Source organism: Marmota marmota, unplaced genomic scaffold, assembly GCF_001458135.2.
Source record: "Marmota marmota marmota unplaced genomic scaffold, marMar, whole genome shotgun sequence".
In the NCBI taxonomy this organism is placed as follows: Eukaryota; Metazoa; Chordata; class Mammalia; order Rodentia; family Sciuridae; genus Marmota; species Marmota marmota.
The window spans coordinates 34,919,830-34,941,663 of record NW_026000108.1 but is presented as its reverse complement, the minus strand read 5'-3'; the positions used below and the strand labels follow the sequence as shown (position 1 = coordinate 34,941,663).

Here is a 21,834-nt window from a genome sequence, read left to right as displayed (position 1 = left end):
ATGATTGGAAGATGGTTAAAGGCAGAGATGTTAACTCCACAGCCTTAGAAGTAAAATAATGGAAATATGACCAAGAATATTGCTGATTGTTCTAAAGGAGCTTTATAGTCACCTTCTAGTTGTTTCAAGTGGCATTTACAGAAAGAGGAGATGTTTACTAACAAAGATAATGTTTAAATCCTTCAATCCATAGTCCACTTCTTTTGGTCTAATTCAGTAGAAATTTATTTCATCTAGAATAATTTGATGACTTAGAAATCATCACAGTTTCACTATCTGCCTTTTTATAGTGCTAATAAAAATGCTGTATAATTGAAAACAAAATGATTTTTGGTACACTCTACAAAATCATCACTGCTATGTGGGGTACAGATATGATGTACCTTTAAGGTCTTAAGTATTGAGTGTAGTAATCTGACATTATTTCTAATAGGTTAATCATTCAGTGTTATAGGTAATAACACTGAATGGTGTTATAGGTAATACAAAATTTCCAGTCCTATTCTCTCTGTTTTTGTGTGTGTGTGTGTGTGTGTGTGTGTGTGTGAAAAGATATAGAAAGCTTAACATATATCACTAAGAATATAAAAGAACTTGCTGGTGTAGCCATTTTGAATTGGCACAACCTAGTAAAACGGATAATACCAGAAAACATGGGACTAAGTAGATTCATAGTATGTGGTTAAAATCATAATTCCTCATAACACTTTCAGGAAAAATGCCTGAAAGACAATTGAGTTATTTATAGAGTGTTTGGGGGTAAAACTATGAACTGTTGATGTGATTCTTTTGGTATCACTTCAGTTTTGTTCATTAAGACGTAATAGTAAATATTATAGTCAATGTTTACAATGTTGAAGTTATAAAACAAAAAAGAATTTTAATTTTTACAGTCATGGAATGTGAACATGATAATTTTTCTAAATAAATCATTTTGACTTTTCCTCAAAATGGAAAAATTTTAAAATGCTCACTATCTTAAATATGTGGTGGAGAAATTTTAATATTATGCCCCATTATAATAAGGATGAGAGAGACCAAGCTGCTGTTGGAGAAGTTTTACTGGATGAGGGAGCAAAGCAGGATAGAGGAAAGAGGAGGGGACAGGATTTGGCTGGTGATGGGCATATATGTATTTTCTAATGTGTAAAAATGTGTTTTTACCTTTTGTGGGAGACACTGGGTTAAAATAGCTACCCATGTTGAGTCCCTCCATTCACAGAGCTTGTTCTACAGGTAGTAAATGTGGAAGTTATACTTCCTCTAACCTAGTTGGCAATGCCTGAGCATGATTCATGGTGAAGCCAGGCAAGTATGTCAATGAAAATCTTATTTAGATACATCATTGGGTCATCTTTCTTTGCCCTTTGTATTTTTCTAGAAAGGCATACATTAAAAAAGATACACTAGGGCAATTTTACTGATCAGTTTGTCATTTGTTTTACTGGTACTTTTGATAGTTTACCTACTCTATTAGAAAGAGGGGTGGGGGGATTACTAAATGAAAACTATAGTAATCAGCCTATACTGTGGGAAGTTCAAAAGGTTCCTTACCCTTAATGAGCTACAGTTGAGTTCGCGAATTATTAAATGTGTGTCTCTCCATCTCTATGGCTTTATTTGCTAAAATAGTTATTTTATTGATCAAGTTTATACACATAAAAGATTAAGTGTGTTATTCTTATACTTTATATTAAGATTAATGTCAGAAGGAAATATTCAAAAGCCATTCTGTAAATATTTTAGCATGAGCAGATCACAGTGGGTCACAAAGTTCAAATTTTTGGACCTTATCTTTAGCATAGGCAAAAGACCTTAGGTAAAAAAACTTAAATGTGTTAATGGGAAATATTTTATACTTCATCCCCTGGTAAAAGCTATACACCTATACAAAATTCACCAATAACTTTACCACTCTTTCTTTTCCTTTCTTCCTTTCTCAAGTTCTAGTAAGACATTATTTACAAAGATCAATATTTTCCCACTTCCTCACAAACTGTAAAAATAAATAAATAAATAAAACAAAACCATGTTCAGAAAGGAATTGAAATATGATGTCCTGGCAAAACTAAATTACTCATTTCAAAAAAGAAACTAAAGCAAGCTGTAGGATACATTCATTGATTAGTAATATTTTTCTGGGAATGGCCAGAACTGGACAGCGCATTCCTTATGGATAGTAGGTAGTTCATGTATTTATTATTCCTTTGAATTTGACTATACTACTAAAATTGTGGTTCTCACTTGTTATTTCTACAGATTTGTAAGGGCTTCACAATTGGTGATTGCATCCTCTTGGGAGCAAAGCACCATCTAGAAAGCTTCCATGAAGTGCATTCAGCACCTGCAAAGCTTTGGCATGATACTGGGAGAGTCATTTTGTATCCATGAGCCTCTATTTCCTTTCCTGTGAGATGGGATTACAAATACAGTTTTAACCATACAAAGTTTTAATTCAGAAAATATAAGGGGCAGTGCCCAGCACATTGTACATGCTCAATTAAAATTGGTAGGTATAGCTCATTCTTCTACAAGTCTTTTTAAGGCCAGTTAATTATTTTGTGGGATTTTAAAAATTACAGTTAAATTTGAAGTAGGCTACTTTACTTATAAGTAAATATTCATAAAAGCTAAGTGAATTCATAAAAGGAAAATTTATATGTCCCCTCTTGATTTGTCATGATATCCTTTCATTACATGTATAAATATCAGTATTTTCCCTTTTTTAGACAGCAAGCCAGTAAGCAGCCTCAGCCTGACCCTCTTGTTCCTCCAGAGATGCTCATGCCGTCAGGTTATGCAGGACAATTTTTTCAGCCAGGATCCAACTCGGATTATTATTCACAATCTCCTTACATTGACAGTTTTGATGAAGAGCCTCCTTTGCTAGAAGATAAGTTAAGGAAGTGTTATTAATGTGTGCACAGCTCGAAGAATAATAGCAATAATCAGCACTTAATGTGTGCTGTCAGCATGCTGCATACAGTGTTTATGTATAATTGTTTCAGCATAACAAGAGCCTGCCAAACCAACACATGGAAATCATTGAAAATCTGTTGCATGTTTGTGTAGAGAAATTTGGTAGTAGATATGCGCTATTATTATGATATGGCTGTAGTTATTAATGTTTATTCACTCTTTCTTAAATTTTGACTCTCTCAGCAAAGACAGCTTTTGACAAAAGTACTAATACCAAAGCAACCACCCTTCCTGCCCCAATTAATGAGGCACTTTATATTTTATTTTCTGCTATTTGCCTGGGAGCAAAGGGAATAGTTTTTAAATTAATATTTGTTGTTGACAAGCCTGCTTCTCTCCCCTGACTTACATGAACCCTCTCATCTCAGCTTGGTATGACTAGGCAGAGAAAAAAAATGTGATTCTAGAAAATGATGCTGCTTTTGAAAAGGAAACCCTGAACACTTGAAACTGAGGTCCCTGGGGTGGGGGGGTTCAGAGGTGTATCGATCCATTGATTTTTGTTTTCAATACGTTCAGCCATGCTAAAATGTCAGTATAATACTAGAAACATGTGTATTAAAAAGTGAAAACTCAAATGGATTTAAATTTGAGACCTAAGAAGGTATATTTACTGATTAGCTACTCCAAGTCCTTTGCATGTACTAATTCTTTATATGAGCCATCTTCTTTTTCTGCCTAAAAACTGGAAAACAAAATGAATGATTTAAACCATTCAAAAAGATACCAGAAATTGTATAATACATCCATTGGTTCTTTAGAAGCCACTTAAGTTTCGGGGTCAGTTATGTTTTTACCGGTTCATTGTATTTTGTCTCTGCAATTAATAAACACCTAGTTTAATGAGAGTGACCTATAGTGTTTAAGTTATTATTAACTGAAACCTTTACGTTGACTCCACCAACATCTTTGCTTTTAAAAAAACTATCAGTTGTCTAATTGTATCCAGTATATTTGGAAACATGAATGAAAATATAAAAATCACTCCAAATTGAAACTCCAAGACATGATTACCATTTACAATTTGGTGTATTTCTGTCCAGTCTGTGTGCTGGTTTCCTATGAATGGTGTATATATTTTATATGTAGGTATATACACACTTAAAAATGAAATATTATTTTCATTGTATGTATATGAATTTGAGTATTTAAAGGTGAAAGTTGTATCATTCCATGGGTATGAAGTTTTATATTCTTTTCATTTATATTTTATCATGAGTATTTCCATAATGAATTCTTAAAAGTCATTAAATATTATTTGAAAACATGATTTATAATGGTTTCCTAATATTCTGGCATAAAAGTACAATGTTTTATACCTTAAAAGTTGTTCCTTATAAAAAGTAATGCTTTGGTGAGCATCGTGTTGAAAATCCTTTGACCTGTACAAAGTCTTATCCTTGGAGTGTATTCATAACTTGAAATGACTAGGTCAACCAAGTCTCAGAAATGAATTTTCCATTAGACCAGTGCAGGAGAATCTGTGATATATCTCTTTTGATTTGATAGGAAGAAAGGAAAAAGGAAGACTTTGCATTTCTTAATTCCTAAAAATTTTTGACATTTTAAAAACAAGTTTATTGACCATTTTTACTTCTTCCTATTTTATTTTTATTTTAGTCATATTTACTAGAAATTTTTTAATTTTTTAATATATATAGTTTAATTTATATAGTAAAGGTATAACTTTCTGGAATATGTATTTCAAACATTTCTTCTTAACTTGTGTTTGCCATCTGATTTGGTCATGGATCATTGGGAAACAGAAATTTTAATGTTTATATTTTAAAATCAAGAATACTTTTGTTGGAAACTTTTCTTTCCAATTGCTGTGTTGCTTAAACTCTATTTCTCTAGTTCCAGAAAATGTTCATACTCACTTATAGATTTTCAAATTTAGGATTATTCTTTTGCTTAGTATTTAGATTTTTGATTTGACAATTGTTTTAGTGTAACATGTGAAGGATTTTACATTAGTTTTCTCTTTAATGATTAACCAATTCTCTCCCACAAAATTTATTGAAAATATTTTTTCAGTTATCTGAAATGTTTCTATTGTTAGACTTCACTTCATTCTCCACTAATGTCTTTTTAACTTTGAATAGAAAATATGTTATATTCCCCTTCCCATACATTTATGAATGAATTTTACATTTTTCCTCTTTGTTATCATCCCTACCATATACATACTAGAGAAGGGAGCACATGACATAATTCTATTTTTTGAATTTATGAACTATCTAGAGTTTTTGGTCCAGAATGTTCTTCAAACTGGATAGCTGTGAAAGTTGCAAGTTTCATCTGTCCAAAGACATGAAATATCCCTAAGCAGGCTTTCTAGGATGAGGTGATAAATGACATGTGTTAGTTTTTACTGAGCACATACCAAAATATCCTATAAAATTATGAAGCTATAATAATGAACATTCCATGCATAAAAGCATGTTAATTTGAAAATGTGTTCATTTACTCCTCCAGTGTTTACTTACTTCTCAAGGTAATCTAAGACACTCATTTGGTTTATGTAAGAATGATGACTTTTGCTTTTTGATAATGGACAGTCAATATGTTAACAAAGGCATTTTCAAGAATAATAGTCAATTTAAGACTGTCAGACTAAAAAAATACTGATATTGGTATTTGTAGTACAGCCTGATATTTGTATATAAAGGGTAATGCTACAATTTGCATAGAAAATATTTTATTTTTATAACATGTTATATACTTTACTACCACTAGATGACAGCAAAACAACAAACTTTGCATTCAAATTTCACAGTGGTTTTTATCTTTTATCTTTTATTTTGTATACAAAGGGGTTATATTAGGGTTTCTACAATTAACACATACTTATCTAATTCCCATACCTTGTAAAAAAATTGTGAACTAAATTTTTATGGATATAATTCAGTAAACAACATAAAATATTTTTCTTACAAAACTATTTAGTAGATTCTGCATTCATTCACTATTTCAGAATCAATATTGAAATATGTGTAGAATTTAATTATGCCATCAAGTAAATGGTAGAAATCAGTAATGATATGGCATAAATCATTTTCCCTCTCAGTTTCTTCAGAAATAACTATGCTTTTCAAGGAAAAAGGCATTTGGGATCAAAGGCTACTTTATTATGGCAAATATTGAAAATGCAATTAGCATGAATGTCAAAACTAAAAATAAAATTTGAAAATTACATAAGACTCAGATGAAGTTAAATGACATCATTTCTCAATTTTTAAAGTCTTCTGCTATTTTAAAAATTACATTAGAATTCTAACCTTATTTTAATGTTGGTGGATTTTTATATTTTTCCAAAGTGTCTATTTATTAAGAAATATATAAATGCATTGGAAAATAAAGGAAAAAACTTGGAAGTTGAAATATAAATGAGTTGCTCACTATTAATTTAACTAATCAAATAATTTTTTTTTTGGATGGCAAAGCATCTAACAGTGCATGAAACAAGAAAAAGAGTGTCTTTCCTACCCCAGTTCAGATCAGTATCTAGCTGATTCTGTTAATATTACTGCATTGTTAAAACATACCCCTCATCATAGAAACATTCACAGTCCCTCTTGTATGCTGTGTACTTAATGTCAGGTTTGCAAGATATTTAGATGCTACTTGCCACTATTAATAAAAAAACAAAAACAAAACTGAGGGCTGGGGGTGTAGCTCAGTGGTAAGTCATGAATCTAAACCAAAACCAGAAACAGCTGAGCTATACTCAGTATCTAACCAAGATTGCCAAATCCCAGTAAGGAACGTTGGATGCCACGTACTAATGAATTTAGAAAGATAGTCCTTTACAACTATATATATATATATATAAAGATTAGATGCACATTCATCCAAAAACACCTATACAGTTAAATGCATGTGCTCTTCAGATTGTTGAATATGCAAAACTGATTTTCTTTCTTTGGATAATCTGCTTAATCTCTCAAAACCTTATCCATCTGATGCATAAAATGGGACTAAAACAGCAGTGCTAACATGTTAATAAGACTAATGCATGTAAATCTTGGAAAGGATCAAACACTTAATAAATGGTAGTTTGTTGCAGGTGACATGCACATACTTACCCTCGATTCTTTCTAGGATATATCTAACACTTATTGAAATTTTAAAATGATGAAAGGAAGCGAAAGTTTGATTGCTGTATCCTAAACAGCCAAGCCACATAATTTTCTTTGAATATTGTTTTTCTCCCCAAGATACATCCTAGTTTATAAGAATAGTGAGAAAAGAAACTGATATAGTATCAAAATTTATTTCTATATTCAGTAGATTTCAAATGAATAGATTTTTTTCCAAAAATTATATAGAAGGAGAGGAATATAGTAGTCAAAATTCCTTGGAAAATAGACTATGGAGAAAAGAATTAGAAATTTCTAAATGAATCTGGACTCATGGACATTGACCCCACTGATTTTGAATATTTTATTCTAACACTATCACTCACAAAGGGGAAATATTAACTTGTTTTAAGAAGTTAATCTTTAACTATATTGACCTTACCTCAGAGTGCATTGATGTTATAGAAATAAAAACATCCTGATTATTTTTCTTCCTGGAAAGACCTCTACCCTTTTTTCCTTTGTTAAGTTTCATCCATGTGGCATTAAATTTTTTCTCATTATCCAGAGTGGAATAAAAATCCCAGACCTAGATTGAGTCTCTATGAAGTTCTGCTATTTGAAAAATGATGCCATGGTTGATAACACAAAATTTCAGGAGTGTTAGCAATTGTATACGGGGAAAGGAAATATTTACAGATGCAATAGATTTTTGGTCTGTTAGCTAGAGTTTTAATTTTTACTATATAAGTCTATTTCCCAATTTTAATTGTATTTTAACCTTGTCTTTATTGCATAAATAAGGAAAATGTTTCCTAGATGGAAGTTTTTTTCTCTAACATATTCCTTTAGCTCATATACTTGGGCAACAAAAACTCTTTTCATTTTGTTTTTAAAGATTATTATATATAACTTTAAAATATGAAGATACAACAATAAGATTAAAAGGCTGAGTAAGCTAATCAAATGTGTTAATTTTAGTTAAATAATGTAACTTGTTTTACCCTCTATATTTACATATATAAATGTATATGTATGTGTGTGTATGTATGTGTGTATGTATGTATATGTGTGTGTATGTATGTGTGTATATGTGTATATATATATATATATATATATATATATATATATATATATATATATANATGATCTCCCCTCTATTTTCATCGGATATATATATATATATATATATATATATATATATATATATATTCTTTTCTTTTCTTTTTGCAGAACTTGGAATCAATTTTGATCATATATGGCAAAAAACCTTGACGGTGTTAAACCCAATGAAGCCAGCAGATGGCAGCATTATGAATGAAACTGATCTCACAGGACCCATCCTTTTTTGTATAGCCCTGGGAGCCACCCTGCTTCTGGTACTGTGCAACCATAAACACCAGATTTTAATGCTTGTCCTTGCCAGTATGTATTCTGAAAAAGATCTTTGTTAATTAAAAAAAGAAAGAAAGTATGTTGCTTTATGTAGTGAAAATTGTTTAATTTTTGACTTTTTAAAGTGAGAGAGATATTCAATTAATCAACCATAGTGACAAAAAGAAGCTGTTGTAGTGTATGAAAACAGACAAAAATATAAACTTAAAATTTAGAAAAATAAAACCACCAAATCAAATTTTCTTGTTACTAAGAAAAGACTGTCAATCAGGAATCATTTGAAGGAAAACATGGATTTGAGAAATAAAAGTCCTAAAGTTTAGTTCTTGTTTCCTATTAGATTTGTATTGTCCCACTGGACAAATCATTTCCCTTTGGTCATTATTTTCTTTGCTGTAGTATATCCTAAGAATATTTCTAACATCCTGTGAGATGTGAGATAGGTCTCCTTGTTTTTGATTAGGCTACTATGAATAAATTAAGGTGCAATGATAAGGTATGATTTGTTCAATCAACCTAACTCTTTTCACTATAATTTTAGTTTTCTAACTTCTATGAAAGCATTTTCTCCCTGACTTTACCATGTGTCTTGTGCATATTCCTTATATTTGGAAGTAATGATATTAAAGGTTATTGAAAAGGTTAAGAAAACCTAAGTTTGGAAGGTCCAGCTCATGTTTATAAAAGTGTTTCATTAATAAAAGGAAGAAGAAAATAGAGATGAGAAAAAAGCTATCATTTTATATCAAGGAGGGAATGACAATACATTAAAAATATAAGATGATTAAGCCTGTCTGAAAATTACAGTTTCATTAAAGCACAAACTGGCAGGGAAAATATTATAGGAAATTAAAGCTTCTAGGAAGAGCCCTTAAAATAGAGATTCATTCTTCTTACTACTATCCACTTCCTATAAAAAACTAATTTTCCCTAAATGTAGCTACAATTCTCAAAAATATCCTAGGATGTATTTGTAACTAAACAAATTTTAACTTTCCATATATTAATTTTATAATACCAATCAAAATACTGATAGCAATCTGGTCTCTATATGGTATTATTGCCAATAACCATCACATCATGTTTATCCATTACAATAGTATAGTGATAATAATACAATGATATAGTGCTGAGAACACAAAAGTATGGTGATGATAATACAACAGGATAGTGATAACATCTTATTTTTTTTCTTTTTGCTACAGCTAATACAAATACTCTGTATCAATCATACATTAACAACTAGAGTTTTCATTTTGTCTTCAGTCTTTGTCACAGTAATTTGATAATCTTGGAATAAGCTGCTAATCATGGCAATGCCAATTAATCAAATAGTCAGAAACAATCAATTTAATATATTAACTCATCTTTCTTTTCCAATCCATTTGTGATATAACAGCTGTTTCTTTTTCTGTAGAAAATATTACTTTTATCATCCCTTAAAGGACAGCATTAATCTTATTAAGATATCTCTTGATGTATAATGTTGATTTGAGTTATTTAAATATCCTCTCTTATGTTTTAAATACAATAACAATATAGTCAAAAGAAACCTTAATGGGAATTGAGAAAATTCAGTCTGCCCTTAACTGCTTGAACTTTTGTTTCATATTTCTATGCCTTCATTTCTTTATTTTCTTCAAGACAAAAGGAATTTGAGTGACTCTTAAGTTGCCCTTTGGTTCTGAAATTATGGAAATACATATATATTTCATATATATGTTTGTATATTTATATATATATATAATATATATTTCATATATATGTTTGTATATATATAAATGTATAATATACATGTATATTTCATATACATGTATATGAAATAATGTTTGAATCTTTTAATGAAACTTTACCATTTGGAATTTTCTATTAGATGTACTTTACAATTGATTCTGATATATACAGAGCAAAAAAGACATTCCAAAATCTCCCCCTGGATATTAATTGAAGTAAGATTTAACTCAGAATCCATTTGATGCTAGGTTAACTGTGCCCTAGATATCTATAATTAAGGGATCATTTTATGGGCTGGTATAACTATTGTACAGTAAAAGCGAAGCTAACTTGGTATCAATACCTGAATCTCTTCACTATCTCTGAGATGTAAGATTCATAATAACATACTCATCATTTTTATGATTTCTGCTGACATAAGGCACAATTCTTTTAGTGGGATTTCTTCAGGTTGAAGGAAGCAAATGACAGGAAATAACTTCAAGCTCTGAACATAAATTTAGCTTTATTTGTTCTTTCTCCTTTCTGTTAATTAGCTTTCCATTAATGTGACTGAATACCTGATCTATTCATCTTATAAGGAGAAAAGGATTATTTTGCTTCACTGTTTCTAAGGTGCCAGTCCATGATCATTTGGCCTTCTTGTCTTTGAGCCTGTGGCAAGACAAAACATCATGGAGGATGAGTTTTGATGGAAAAGGCTGCTCACTTCATGGCACTTCATGGCAGCCAGGAAACAAAAGAGATAGACAGGAAAGGACCAGGGTCCCAATATTCCCTTCTAGGACACAACCATGTTCATCCTTCCATGCTCATCCATGGTGCCATATGTTGCTCCTCAAGCCTTTAACACCTGGGCTTTATCTGTATCCCTAACACCAAAAAAATGAGTGGTTTAAAATTACTTGTCCATTTATCCTTCCTGATGGAACTATGAGTGTGGTCTAGAAATGCAACATGCATGGGCAATATAAAAATAGTATAATAATTAGAAGAACATTAAATATTTTGAATCATGATGTTGTAATGAGGGTAATTTTACAGGCAGGGTTGATCAGGAAGTATTTTGAAGTTAGAAAATAGTATCTGGGCTTTCTATTTTGAATATAAACCTGTGTTGGAATTTGAAACAGAATTTTAAAATGGCAGTATTACTAATATGCTTTGTAGAGATCTACAAGACTAAGTTGGAATTTTTATCACTTTATTTCATTATTCACATACTCAACAAATATGGGGAGAAAATATAGTCTGTTTTATGAACTCTTCTCCTTATAGACAACCTATGGTAAATGTGTCTGTATATTACACTGCCATATATATATGCCTAGCAGTTTTTAATCTTTCTGTTGTCTGTTTTTCTTGTCTTTCTCCAAGTATACTCATGATATTTGTTTTCAGAATCAGAATTTATACTACAGGCAGTATTTTTTCTGGAATTCCCAGTCTCCTGATGATGGTACTACAAAGATACAGAACAGCTTAAACTGACTCTCTGATCCTCTCTGCTCTGTTGTCATTCTGGTTTTCTCTCCATGTTGGTTGAGCATTTATCCTTTTTTCTTTGCTTTGTTTCAGGCAGGAAAAGTTCAATTTGGTTACGTGTATGGCATGAGTGCCATTGGCTGCCTTGGGATTCATGCCTTACTGAACTTGATGAGCTCTGCAGGGGTGTCATATGGCTGTGTGGCCAGTGTGCTAGGTTACTGCCTGCTCCCCATGGTCATCCTGTCCAGCTGTGCCATCTTCTTTTCATTACAGTAAGTGTCTGTGTGCACTGATGGACCCCACATGCACAATCATCATTAAGGCTTGCCAGACCAGTGCAAAAGTTAAGCTCTTTCTGATCATTTTGGCAATGGAATTGGGGAAACCATGTCTATTAAAAGCTACACATGGATTCAGAAAATTAGATTGGTTTTGGCTCAGGTGCTATTCCTATTTCCATGATTTAAAAAATAAATTAAGCCAAGCGATTTTTAAAGCTGGCACTTTCTAAGTTGCCACATTCTTCAGTGTGAACTATTGTCATGGGTAATATAACAACTACAGAAAATTCACTTATTTGATTTTGGAAGAGTAAATGCCTGCTGAACATTGACAAATTGCTTCAGCTCCCAGGCACTCTGCCTTCTAGGCTGGAAGCAACTGTTCTTTCTCAGCTGGTCTCCTTGCAGTGCAGAATTCCCAGGAACCCTGATGAGGATATTAATTCTGGAGAACTTTATAGCATATATACTCATTCAATACATTTTTAAAGTTTTCTTCCTTCACTTACACAGTTGATATTTGCAATTCAAAACTATGAATAAGGATACCATAGATACAAGCTTCTGTAGGGCACTTTCCAGCGTATCTGCCTATCACTACCACTTTGGTGAGAGAAAGCAAGTGATATCATGATTCTTGTCACCTGCCATGTTCCAAACCCACTTGGAAATAAATATTTGCCTTTAGTGTTCATTCATTCTTTTATATCCAAAGGAGAGACAAGTCTTAGGTTATTAATGACATTGGATAGGACATTAAGAATTTACCAGTGCAAGCATGAACAACTTACAAAAGCTTTTAATATTTTTGTGTTCATAGTTATAATTATTTTCATAATAAACAGTTGTTGTCATAACATTGTTGAGAATGCCTTAGCAGTACTCTTTTTGTTTAACATGGTCTCATTCTTAAAGTAATGTTCATTTAAAGCAATATTAATTTAGAGCAAACCCCTAGTTTATCATTGATCACTCAACATTTAAAAAAGAAGAAAATAACAGGAGATGGATACCTTGAATGCATTAATATAATGTGATTTATGTTTATTGAGTCTTACCCATGGAAAAAAAGTCCACATTTTGCATATTGTGTTCTTTAGCAAGTTGTTCCATTTACTGGGTTGCTTAGTACATAGGCTGGACATGATAGTACAGAGTTTGGGTTCTACTGCTACTTTGTCAGACACTTTGTAAAAGAATAGTATTTTGACCACCATTTAAAAATTCAAAGTTTTTAACATTATTTTCAGCAAAGTAGAGACTTAGGGCATTTTTGGGAGCTGCTTTAGACAGGAGCTACCTATACACTGTTAAGTCCTGAGTAAAGAGGTACTGAACTGGTATTGTACCCATTGCAATGCAATTGGACCTTACCTCTGCTAGGATAAGAGAGGTGTAGCTCCAGGAGTGGGCATCACCTGATGGGGTTGGATTACACCCACTAGTTTGTTGTAACCCTACCCCTTGTCTCACTTGAATGGCTTCTGCCAAATAAAACCTGGGTTCGGGGCATGCTCTTTCTATTTCTTGCCTGCCTTGCCCTCCTTGTGGAAGCTGTGGCTGAGCAGATGTCACTGAACCCAAAAAGGTACTTTCTGTGTCTATGTCTTTATTTAGTCAGCCAAAATTCACTTGGAGTGACCCTGATTGATTTAGTCACATGTCCCCTCAGGACATTTTAAATGGTTCAGAGTATTAGGGGGAAAATAAAGAACTAAAACTCTTGAATTTGGTAAATCACCCAAAGTTTGCACTTTTTATTTTCATTCTGAAAGTATAAAGGATGATGTGTCTGAGAAATGTCTGAGAAAATCAACTTATTAAAAGGAAAGACTTATTTTGGCTCATGGTTTCAGTCAAAGGTTGCTTGGGTCCTTTGCTTTTGGGTTATGGAAAGTCAGAACACCATGGTAAGGAGCACATGGTAGAACAAAGCTGCTTACCTCATCACAGCTGAGAAGCAGAAAGAGAGAGAGAAAGGGGCTCCCAATATCCCCATTAAAGCCACGGCCCCAGTGACCTGATTTCCCCCACTAGGCCTCACCTTCTACAGGTTCCAAGGCCTCCCAATAGTAACACAGACTGGTGACCAAACCTTTAGTATTGAGCCTGGTGGGGACAATTGGGATCCAAACCCTAACAGATGGTTTAAAAATATTTTAAATTATATTAAATGGGAATAACTATCTGACCTCTAAGACCATTAAAATTGCCTTTTTAGGCATATTACTATATCATTAAAATTAATTATATATAATTTTAAATCTTCCATCATGGAAACATACACATTATATCACTCCAGCAATTATTTCTAATTGGTTTTAATTAAACCAATTAATATAGTATTTGGTGCCATTAATATTTTTGTTTTATTAATAATCTAAAGTATTATAAGCTGCACTGTGCAATTTCTTATCTGTTTTACTTTTGTTCAATTATTAAAAGTTAGTATTTCTGTCATTCTCACAAATAATAAACAAATAAAATTCTAAACTTGAAAATATTCAAGTTTAGAATCAAATCAGGATCAAATGATGTTGTGTAGTTTGATGGTGGAAAGAACGATGCACTAGGAGTTAAAAGATCTTTGCCTAGCACCCACTTTGCCAGGTAACTATTGTCAAGTTACTTAATTGCTTTAAAGCTAGACACTAAATCCTGAGATTGTTCCTATCTCTTATGTCTTATTTTCCTAAATAATTATTTCTGTATTTTTGTACTATTATTATTTTGAGGAGGCGAGGGGACCCAGGGATGCTTTGCCACTGATCTGCATCTCCAGATCTTTTGAATTTTTATTTTGAGGCAGGGTTTTACTAAGTTGCGTAGGGCCTCACTAAGTTGCTAAGGCTGGCCTCAAACTTGTGATCCTCCTGCCTCACAATCCATTCTATTTCACACATGAGGAAAGAAATTTACTTTCTACCACTTCTACTTCCCTTTTTATTCTCCAGCTGGCTACACTAAACTATTTTATTTGTCCATTTGTTCTTAAAGTACAGATTGACTCCACAGTTACTTTTTGAAAATACCAATTTTACGAATTCTTTCCAGTATGGATGGATTAAAAAATTCTAAAAAGTCCTCATGTTAACCTATAAACTATGTACTTGGTGAGGCACTGGGAGGTCCCACAGATATGTGCTTTCCTATTCCATGGGTTCTCTATTTGAGCTGTGTCAGGGTTTTATATCTCTGACAAAAACCTGGGAGGTAGACCTGGGAGGAGTAGGTTACCCTGCTAGATTTGATCTCTATTTTATCTCTATTTACCTTTCCTCTCTGATCCAGTCATCTCACTTCTAATGTAAGGCAATTGTGTCCTTTGTCTTTGTTCCAGAGGCACCTTTGGAACCTTGTCAGCCCTGATCGTCATTGGCTGGTGTAGTCTCTCAGCCTCTAAGATCTTCATTTCGGCCTTGGACATGGAAGGACAGCAGCTTCTCATTGCCTATCCTTGTGCCTTACTTTATGGACTTTTCGCCCTCCTCACAGTCTTCTGAAGAATGTACGAGATGGCTTTGCAAGTCTCTTTTTTTTTTTGCTGTTCGGGTTATTCTGGAAGTGTATTAGCATTCCAGTTGGGTGATATGATTTCTGTTTTATTACTGTTGAGAGAATAATAAGCAGAGAGGCAAAACAGCACTTAAGGGTGGTTCTTTAATGGCCTTTTTGGTTTGAATGATGTTTTGCTTTCCAATTTGGTGCATTAAAACATTGTAAAATATTTTAAAATTTAAAAAAAGATATAATTGCTGAATTGATGGACACTAGTTTTCTAAATAATTTCTGAGAAATTATAAGTAAATAAAATCATGCTTACTGTTTAGAAGAAATCTATAGTAAAGTCTTCTGAGAAGTGTTCATGATTGCTCAAGCTGTGCATATGTGGCTGAATATTGTGCAGTTTGGCACCTTGGGAGAGTTCAGAGGTAGGTTATTCAGGGTTTTATTTAGCAGAGTGAAAAAACCTTCGATCTTTTAGTTCACTTACTTCAACAACTGTTCCTTGGTTCTGCTTAGATAATGTGTCAACTTTCTACTTTTTTAGTTCCTCGCTTCCATCTTACTTGGTTTAGATGCTATGGTCTTTGATTTAATTTCTCCCTTGCCTGGATCCTCAGTAAGCTTGCTGTTTTTCTCCCTAAATACATGAACGTTACTAGAGGCAATCCCATTTCTTTCATGATAGTTATATTATCATATCTGAAATGGCTCCTCAGTACTCTCCTTGAAATTACTACATTTTCATAGTAAATTTGCTTTCATGCTAAGATGACTAAATCACATCAGTTCTTTACTGCTCACATCTTCAACAATTATTCCTCATTTCTCACTGTGGGTTGTTTATCTTTTTGTTTAAAAAGAAAAGAAAAGATAAGAAACAGAAGGAAAGTGTTTCATCTTCCCACCACCCTCTGTATCTACCTACATGCATTGTGACCCTCTGTCACTATCTTCTGCTCTTCACAATCAGCCCCTCCACTTGTATAACCAGTGTTTTCTCTTGACCTATCATTCATATCAGCACATAAAAAATGTTTCAATATCTCCTTTCTTAAAATTTAAATTTCCAATGTAGCTCATTTCTCTATTCCTTTTTGTCACAAAAATCCTTGAAAGATTTATCTGTTGTCTCTGCCTCTATTTTATCACCTGCTATTCTCACTTCCTCCAAGTCAAGAGTTCATCACCTTATCCATCAAGAACATACTTTATATACAGAGTTATGAAAAATTGTGCTGTATATGGGTAATAATGAATGTAATGCATTCCACTATTGTCATGTATTTAAAAAATAAATTAATTTGGGGCTGGGGATGTGGCTCAAGTGGTAGCGCGCTTACCTGGCATGCACCGGGCACTGGGTTCGATCCTCAGCACCACATAAAATAAAATAAAGATGTTGTGTCCACCGAAAACTAAAAAATAAATATAAAAAAATTCTCTCTCTCTCTCTCTCTAAAAATTAATTAATTTATTTATTAATTTTAAAAAATCACCTTTGTCAAATCAGGTCAGAAGAGATTTCTCTAAATTCAATGGTCAATTCTCAGTCTCATTTAATTTCAGCTCTTGGGGTCTCTATTGGATCCCTCTTCACCAGTCTCTCCCATGTCGGTGCTGAGGCCTTTACTTCTTCAGTTGACTTCTGAAGTGCCATGTTCTCTGTTGATTTTTTTTCTGTTACCTTACTGTTGGCTCCTTTTCAGTCTCCTTGACATTCCTTTCTCCCATTTTTAACCTCAAATCTCTTCTCTAATATTCATTTGTTATCTGAGTTCATTTAATTGCGTAGCTTTAAAAATCTAATGACTCCAAAATTTCCATCTCCATCCAACACTCTCTTCTAAACTCTTGAATACATATCCAATTTATACTTAATACTTCCATTTGAGTTTTAATATAATAAGCTAAGAAATGTGAGATCTGGAATCAAACCCTTGATTTCTAACTATTCAACCTGTTCTCCTCAAATTTCCTCATCTTTTTCTTTGAGAACCAGAAATCTACCAGTGGCTCCATCTACAAGCTAGTAGTCAGTCTTTGTTACTCTGATTTTCATGTCAACATCTAGTCCATCAAGTATTTTGACTCTTTAATCAAATACTTCTCAAGCATGAAATATGTTGCATGAGCTCCTTCATGGTCTCTTCTGTTGGCTAAGGAAAGAAATCTCCTAACTAATTTCCTACTTCCAGGCTTTCTCACCAGGAAGTTTTTTCTACATTTCAGTATGTGTGCTCCTATGAAAATGTAAATTTAATTATGTCATCCCAAGTCCAAGATCCTTTTACAGCTTTAATTTATATTTACAATAAAACTCAACCTGCTCTACTTGTATTCAAAGAGTGGTCCCCAGAACAATAGCATGAGCATTCCCTGGAAGGTTGGTAGAAATTCAGAATCCCAGGCCCAGTCCCAGGCCTCATGAATTAGAGTCTGCATTTTTAGAGGACCTCACATGATGTATATGCACATGAATGTTTCCTTAGCTAGCATTTGAACAACACTTGTGTTGCCTGCATGCTGTGACCAGGATTATCTTCTTAAAATTCCCTCCTTCCATTCTTTCCCTTTCTCACCAGTTTTATTGTTTCTCAAATGACAAAATGTATCCACCTTAGTATACAGTCTACCTGCAGCATCCTTCATCCAGATCTTTCACATTGTTCAGGTCTCTGTTCATATTATCACCTCCCCATGGAGGCCTTCACTGCTTGTTCATTTTGCAACAGTTCATCCACCTACCTTAGCTTAATCTCTCCTATTACCTTATATCTTAGGGTAATTATTTATTACTGAAATTACATTATCCAAACTTACTTTATTTCCTTCTTTCTTTATCTTCCTCTGTCCCTCTGGAAGATAAACAATCTGAAGCCCAAAACTCCATGTCTATACAAAATTTATGACAAAGAACAGGAGATTAATCTTTGTTTAGAGTGTGAATGAATGAGCAAATTAATAAATGAATAAGACTGTGATTGGATATTAGTCATTATGGTGAACAAGACACCTGAAACTCTGGTCCTTTGAGAATGGGGAAAAACAGATAACAAAACAATAGAGAAACAAGGTAATTACAAAAGTGTGAAAAGCAGCTAAGGTATGAATATGTGAAAAAGAGGTCAGAATTGCAGTGTATGTTAGATTTCTATAGGTTAACAAACCATTATTGGATCAGTTAATTAAAAATTATGGCATCTGGAACTGGGGTTGTAACTCAGTGGTAGGTCACTTGCCTTGCATGCATGAGGCACTGGGTTCAAATATCAGCACCACATAAATATAAATAAATAAAGATATTGTGTCCACCTATAACTAAAAAAATATTTTTTAAAAATTATAGCATCTATATAAAAAGTCATGAGAAGAAAATACTAAGTATTGCTGGGGCTGGGGCTCAGTGGTAAAGTGCCTGCCTTGCACGTGTGAGGCACTGGGTTTGATCCTCAACACTACATAAAAATAAATAAAGATATTGTGTCCATCTATAACTAAAACAAAGTTTTTTAAAAAAGAAAATACTAAGTATTTCCATAAAAATAACAAAAATAAAAGTAACAAAATAACAATTCCTCATGAAAGAATTGTTAAATACCTAAGAATTTATATTAATATGTATATTAATATTAATAAACAGAAATATAGATGGTCTATATGATAATTATAAAAAGTTAGAGGTATATTTTAAGTAAACTTGACTATAGAGACATATATATTATATCCCTGAATGATAAAACTGGAATTCATAAAGAATCCCCCCCATATAAATGTGTCTATTTAATACAATTAAAACCAAAGAAGTATTTTGTTAGTAGTTAACAAGTTAATTCTAAGGTTAATCTGGAAACAAAGCAAATATGTAACTGTGAAAAATTAGAAACTATCTAAAAACATATTCCAGTTGAAAGTGAGTTAGCTAAACTATTCTTCATCTCTGGGATTGACTGCTAGGTGACTATGAGACTATTTTGGAAGAAATCTTGCATCAGGAGATGCAGGTACTAAGTTTTCACAGTTTGGCTATTTTCTGAAGACCTACTATGGGTTTGTCTAAATGCTTTACATGTATTAGCTCACAATTTTATGCAGTGCGTTATCATTTCCTCCATTTAACAAGTAGGGCTACTAAGTTACAGAGAAGCTAATCATTATTCAGTGAATGCCTAGAATTTGATCAGCAAAGCTTGATTCCAGAGCCCATAACACTGCTTGCTACCAGCTAGGAATGTGTCTACTGTTTAATCTACTCAAATTTATTCCTTCTTCTTGACCTTGGCTAATGCTATACAGGGTCAAAAGGCTTTAACTTCTGGGGGAAAATAAAACAATAATAAAATAGAAGAAAAATGTAGATTGTCATACAGAATTAAAATGGTACCTGAATGACTCCTGGACCTACTGCTGAACTCTAGTTTAAATAAATGAGGCAGATTCAGATCTAGTTAGCATGTGGATAGAAAAATTTCACAAAATGTAGTTCTTTCCCACCATTCCAAAATAGATGAGCATTATATAGATTTGTGTAGATTGGAGGTATTTCTCTTATTAATTTTAAAAACAAATTATGAAATTTATTTGTGGTGAGAAGAGTGGGTTTTATAGGACAAATGATAAAGTGAATGGAAACTCATGGAGTACATTACATAAATAGAAATATCTTTTTGTTTTAATAGACCCCAGCAAAGATAGTCTCTCTTTTCCTCAAATGCTTTCAATTTCTTTCATCTGAGAATGTAACATTTTTTCACTTTTCTGTCTTTACTGGTTGGATAAAAGTTACACATTATGTGTGAAGGATAAATGGCACATTTGGAGTCAAGAGATGGCCTTTATTTCTACGGGAATGATTGGGGACATGTGCTGAAAATAAAAGTCCTGAATTACTCAGACTCAAGCGCCCCAGTTCACAACAGTTTAACTAGGGCAATGGCCTTTGTAACATTTGATGACAGATGCTTTTCTAACCTGCTCTGCCTCCAAGTGAGGAATGCCAACTGTAAAGCCACACACTGATAACATCCTGCTCCTCTTTTGTTTAAAGCACTAGGGGGTTCTACTTTGTTTTTGTGCCACAATCATAGGTTTATATCTTTCTAATACTGCTTTCATCCCTGAATGGAAGTCTGAAATTATTTTTTCAAAGTTTCAAAACCAACTAGGCTTTCACAGGAATCTCCATGATGGTAACCATATATTTAAAAACAGAGAAAGATTGAGGGCGGGGCGCGGGGGGGAATTGATTGATTTTGATTTTGTTTTGTGAAGGTAGAATTCATGGACTTTTTACTGTTGATGAGCCAGGCAACCTGGTTGAAATTTTATGAAAAAAAACTTTGACAAAGATGGAAGGAAGGAAGGAAGGATCCAAGGAAGGAAGGAAAAAAGGAAGAAAGGGAGCCAATCCATCCTAGGTTCTAATCTGGCTCTGCATATGAAATATAAATAACTTGGTGACTTTGAGACTATTACATAGCTTTCTGAATCTCATTTTCTTCACATGGAAAATGGAGTGAATGATGTAGAGTTTGCAAGGTCCTTAGGAGATTAAATAAGATGCTGCACATAAATTACCTTGCCTACTGCCCTAACATATAGTAATTACTCAGTAAATGGAAACTTGCCACAGCTGTAATAGATCCTCTGGGATGAGATTTCAGGAGAAGAGTTTTGCTGTTCCATAATATCATGAATAAAATTTTGGGTAAAAGGTGATGACTAATTGATACACATATTTAATGGAAAACAAAAGAATTATTTTGGCATGGTGGCGCAACTAATGGGTAGGATAAGGTCAAGGTTGGCTAAACTTTTTTTAAGCATTACTAGAAATAATAATGCAATTTTATAAATTTGGAAAAAAAGTCCTTTGCCAAAGTTTCATTATTTGGCTCCCAAGCTTCTGACTATCTTTCCTATGCTGAAAGCATTTCATATATCCTAAACCTCTTTCTGGTCACTAGCAGCCCATGAATTAGGATCAGCCAATTGATTCTTTTGTTCAGCACCTGGAATCCAGATAAAGGGGTACATGGGCAAAAGGGTGGTTAGAAATATTTGTGGAAGCAGAAGGCCAAATTTTATCTGTGGTAGTAGCTATGCACGTATGGTGAAGTTTATATCTCACAAACAATTTATATCTGGCAAGATCTGCACTTTTTTTTTTTTTTGGTCTCTTATGAATTATGTCCTTTTTCCAAACATATTATATCCCCTCACATTAAAGTTGATCCTATGATCTATCCCTTATTATTCTTATAAATCACATTTCTTTTTTTATTGATTAGAGTCAACTTCTGTGGTTTGCTTATAAGAGCTCCTATGCTATAGGTAAACATAAACATTTAGTAATCTTGGTATCAGCAATT

General features: G+C 33.0%; 1 protein-coding gene across 7 annotated transcripts in view; it reads left to right on the top strand.

Moving 5' to 3' along the window:
* Positions 1 to 21,834, top strand: part of Yipf7 (Yip1 domain family member 7) — a 94,575-nt gene that overhangs the window by 19,387 nt on the left and 53,354 nt on the right. For 5 of the 7 annotated variants that reach the window (XR_007341073.1, XR_007341072.1, XM_048784423.1 and 2 more), the window contains exons 3-6: positions 2,730 to 2,893; positions 8,295 to 8,440; positions 11,769 to 11,950; positions 15,300 to 15,467. Coding sequence is in view for 5 of the 7 variants with exons in the window: in XM_048784423.1 (XP_048640380.1) it covers positions 2,730 to 2,893; positions 8,295 to 8,440; positions 11,769 to 11,950; positions 15,300 to 15,462 (655 nt within the window). In the remaining 2 variants the exon portion in view is untranslated. Of the gene's footprint in view, positions 1 to 2,729; positions 2,894 to 8,294; positions 8,487 to 11,768; positions 11,951 to 15,299; positions 15,796 to 21,834 lie in introns of those variants that run through there. The other 2 variants (XM_048784424.1, XM_048784427.1) reach the window with 2 other exon arrangements.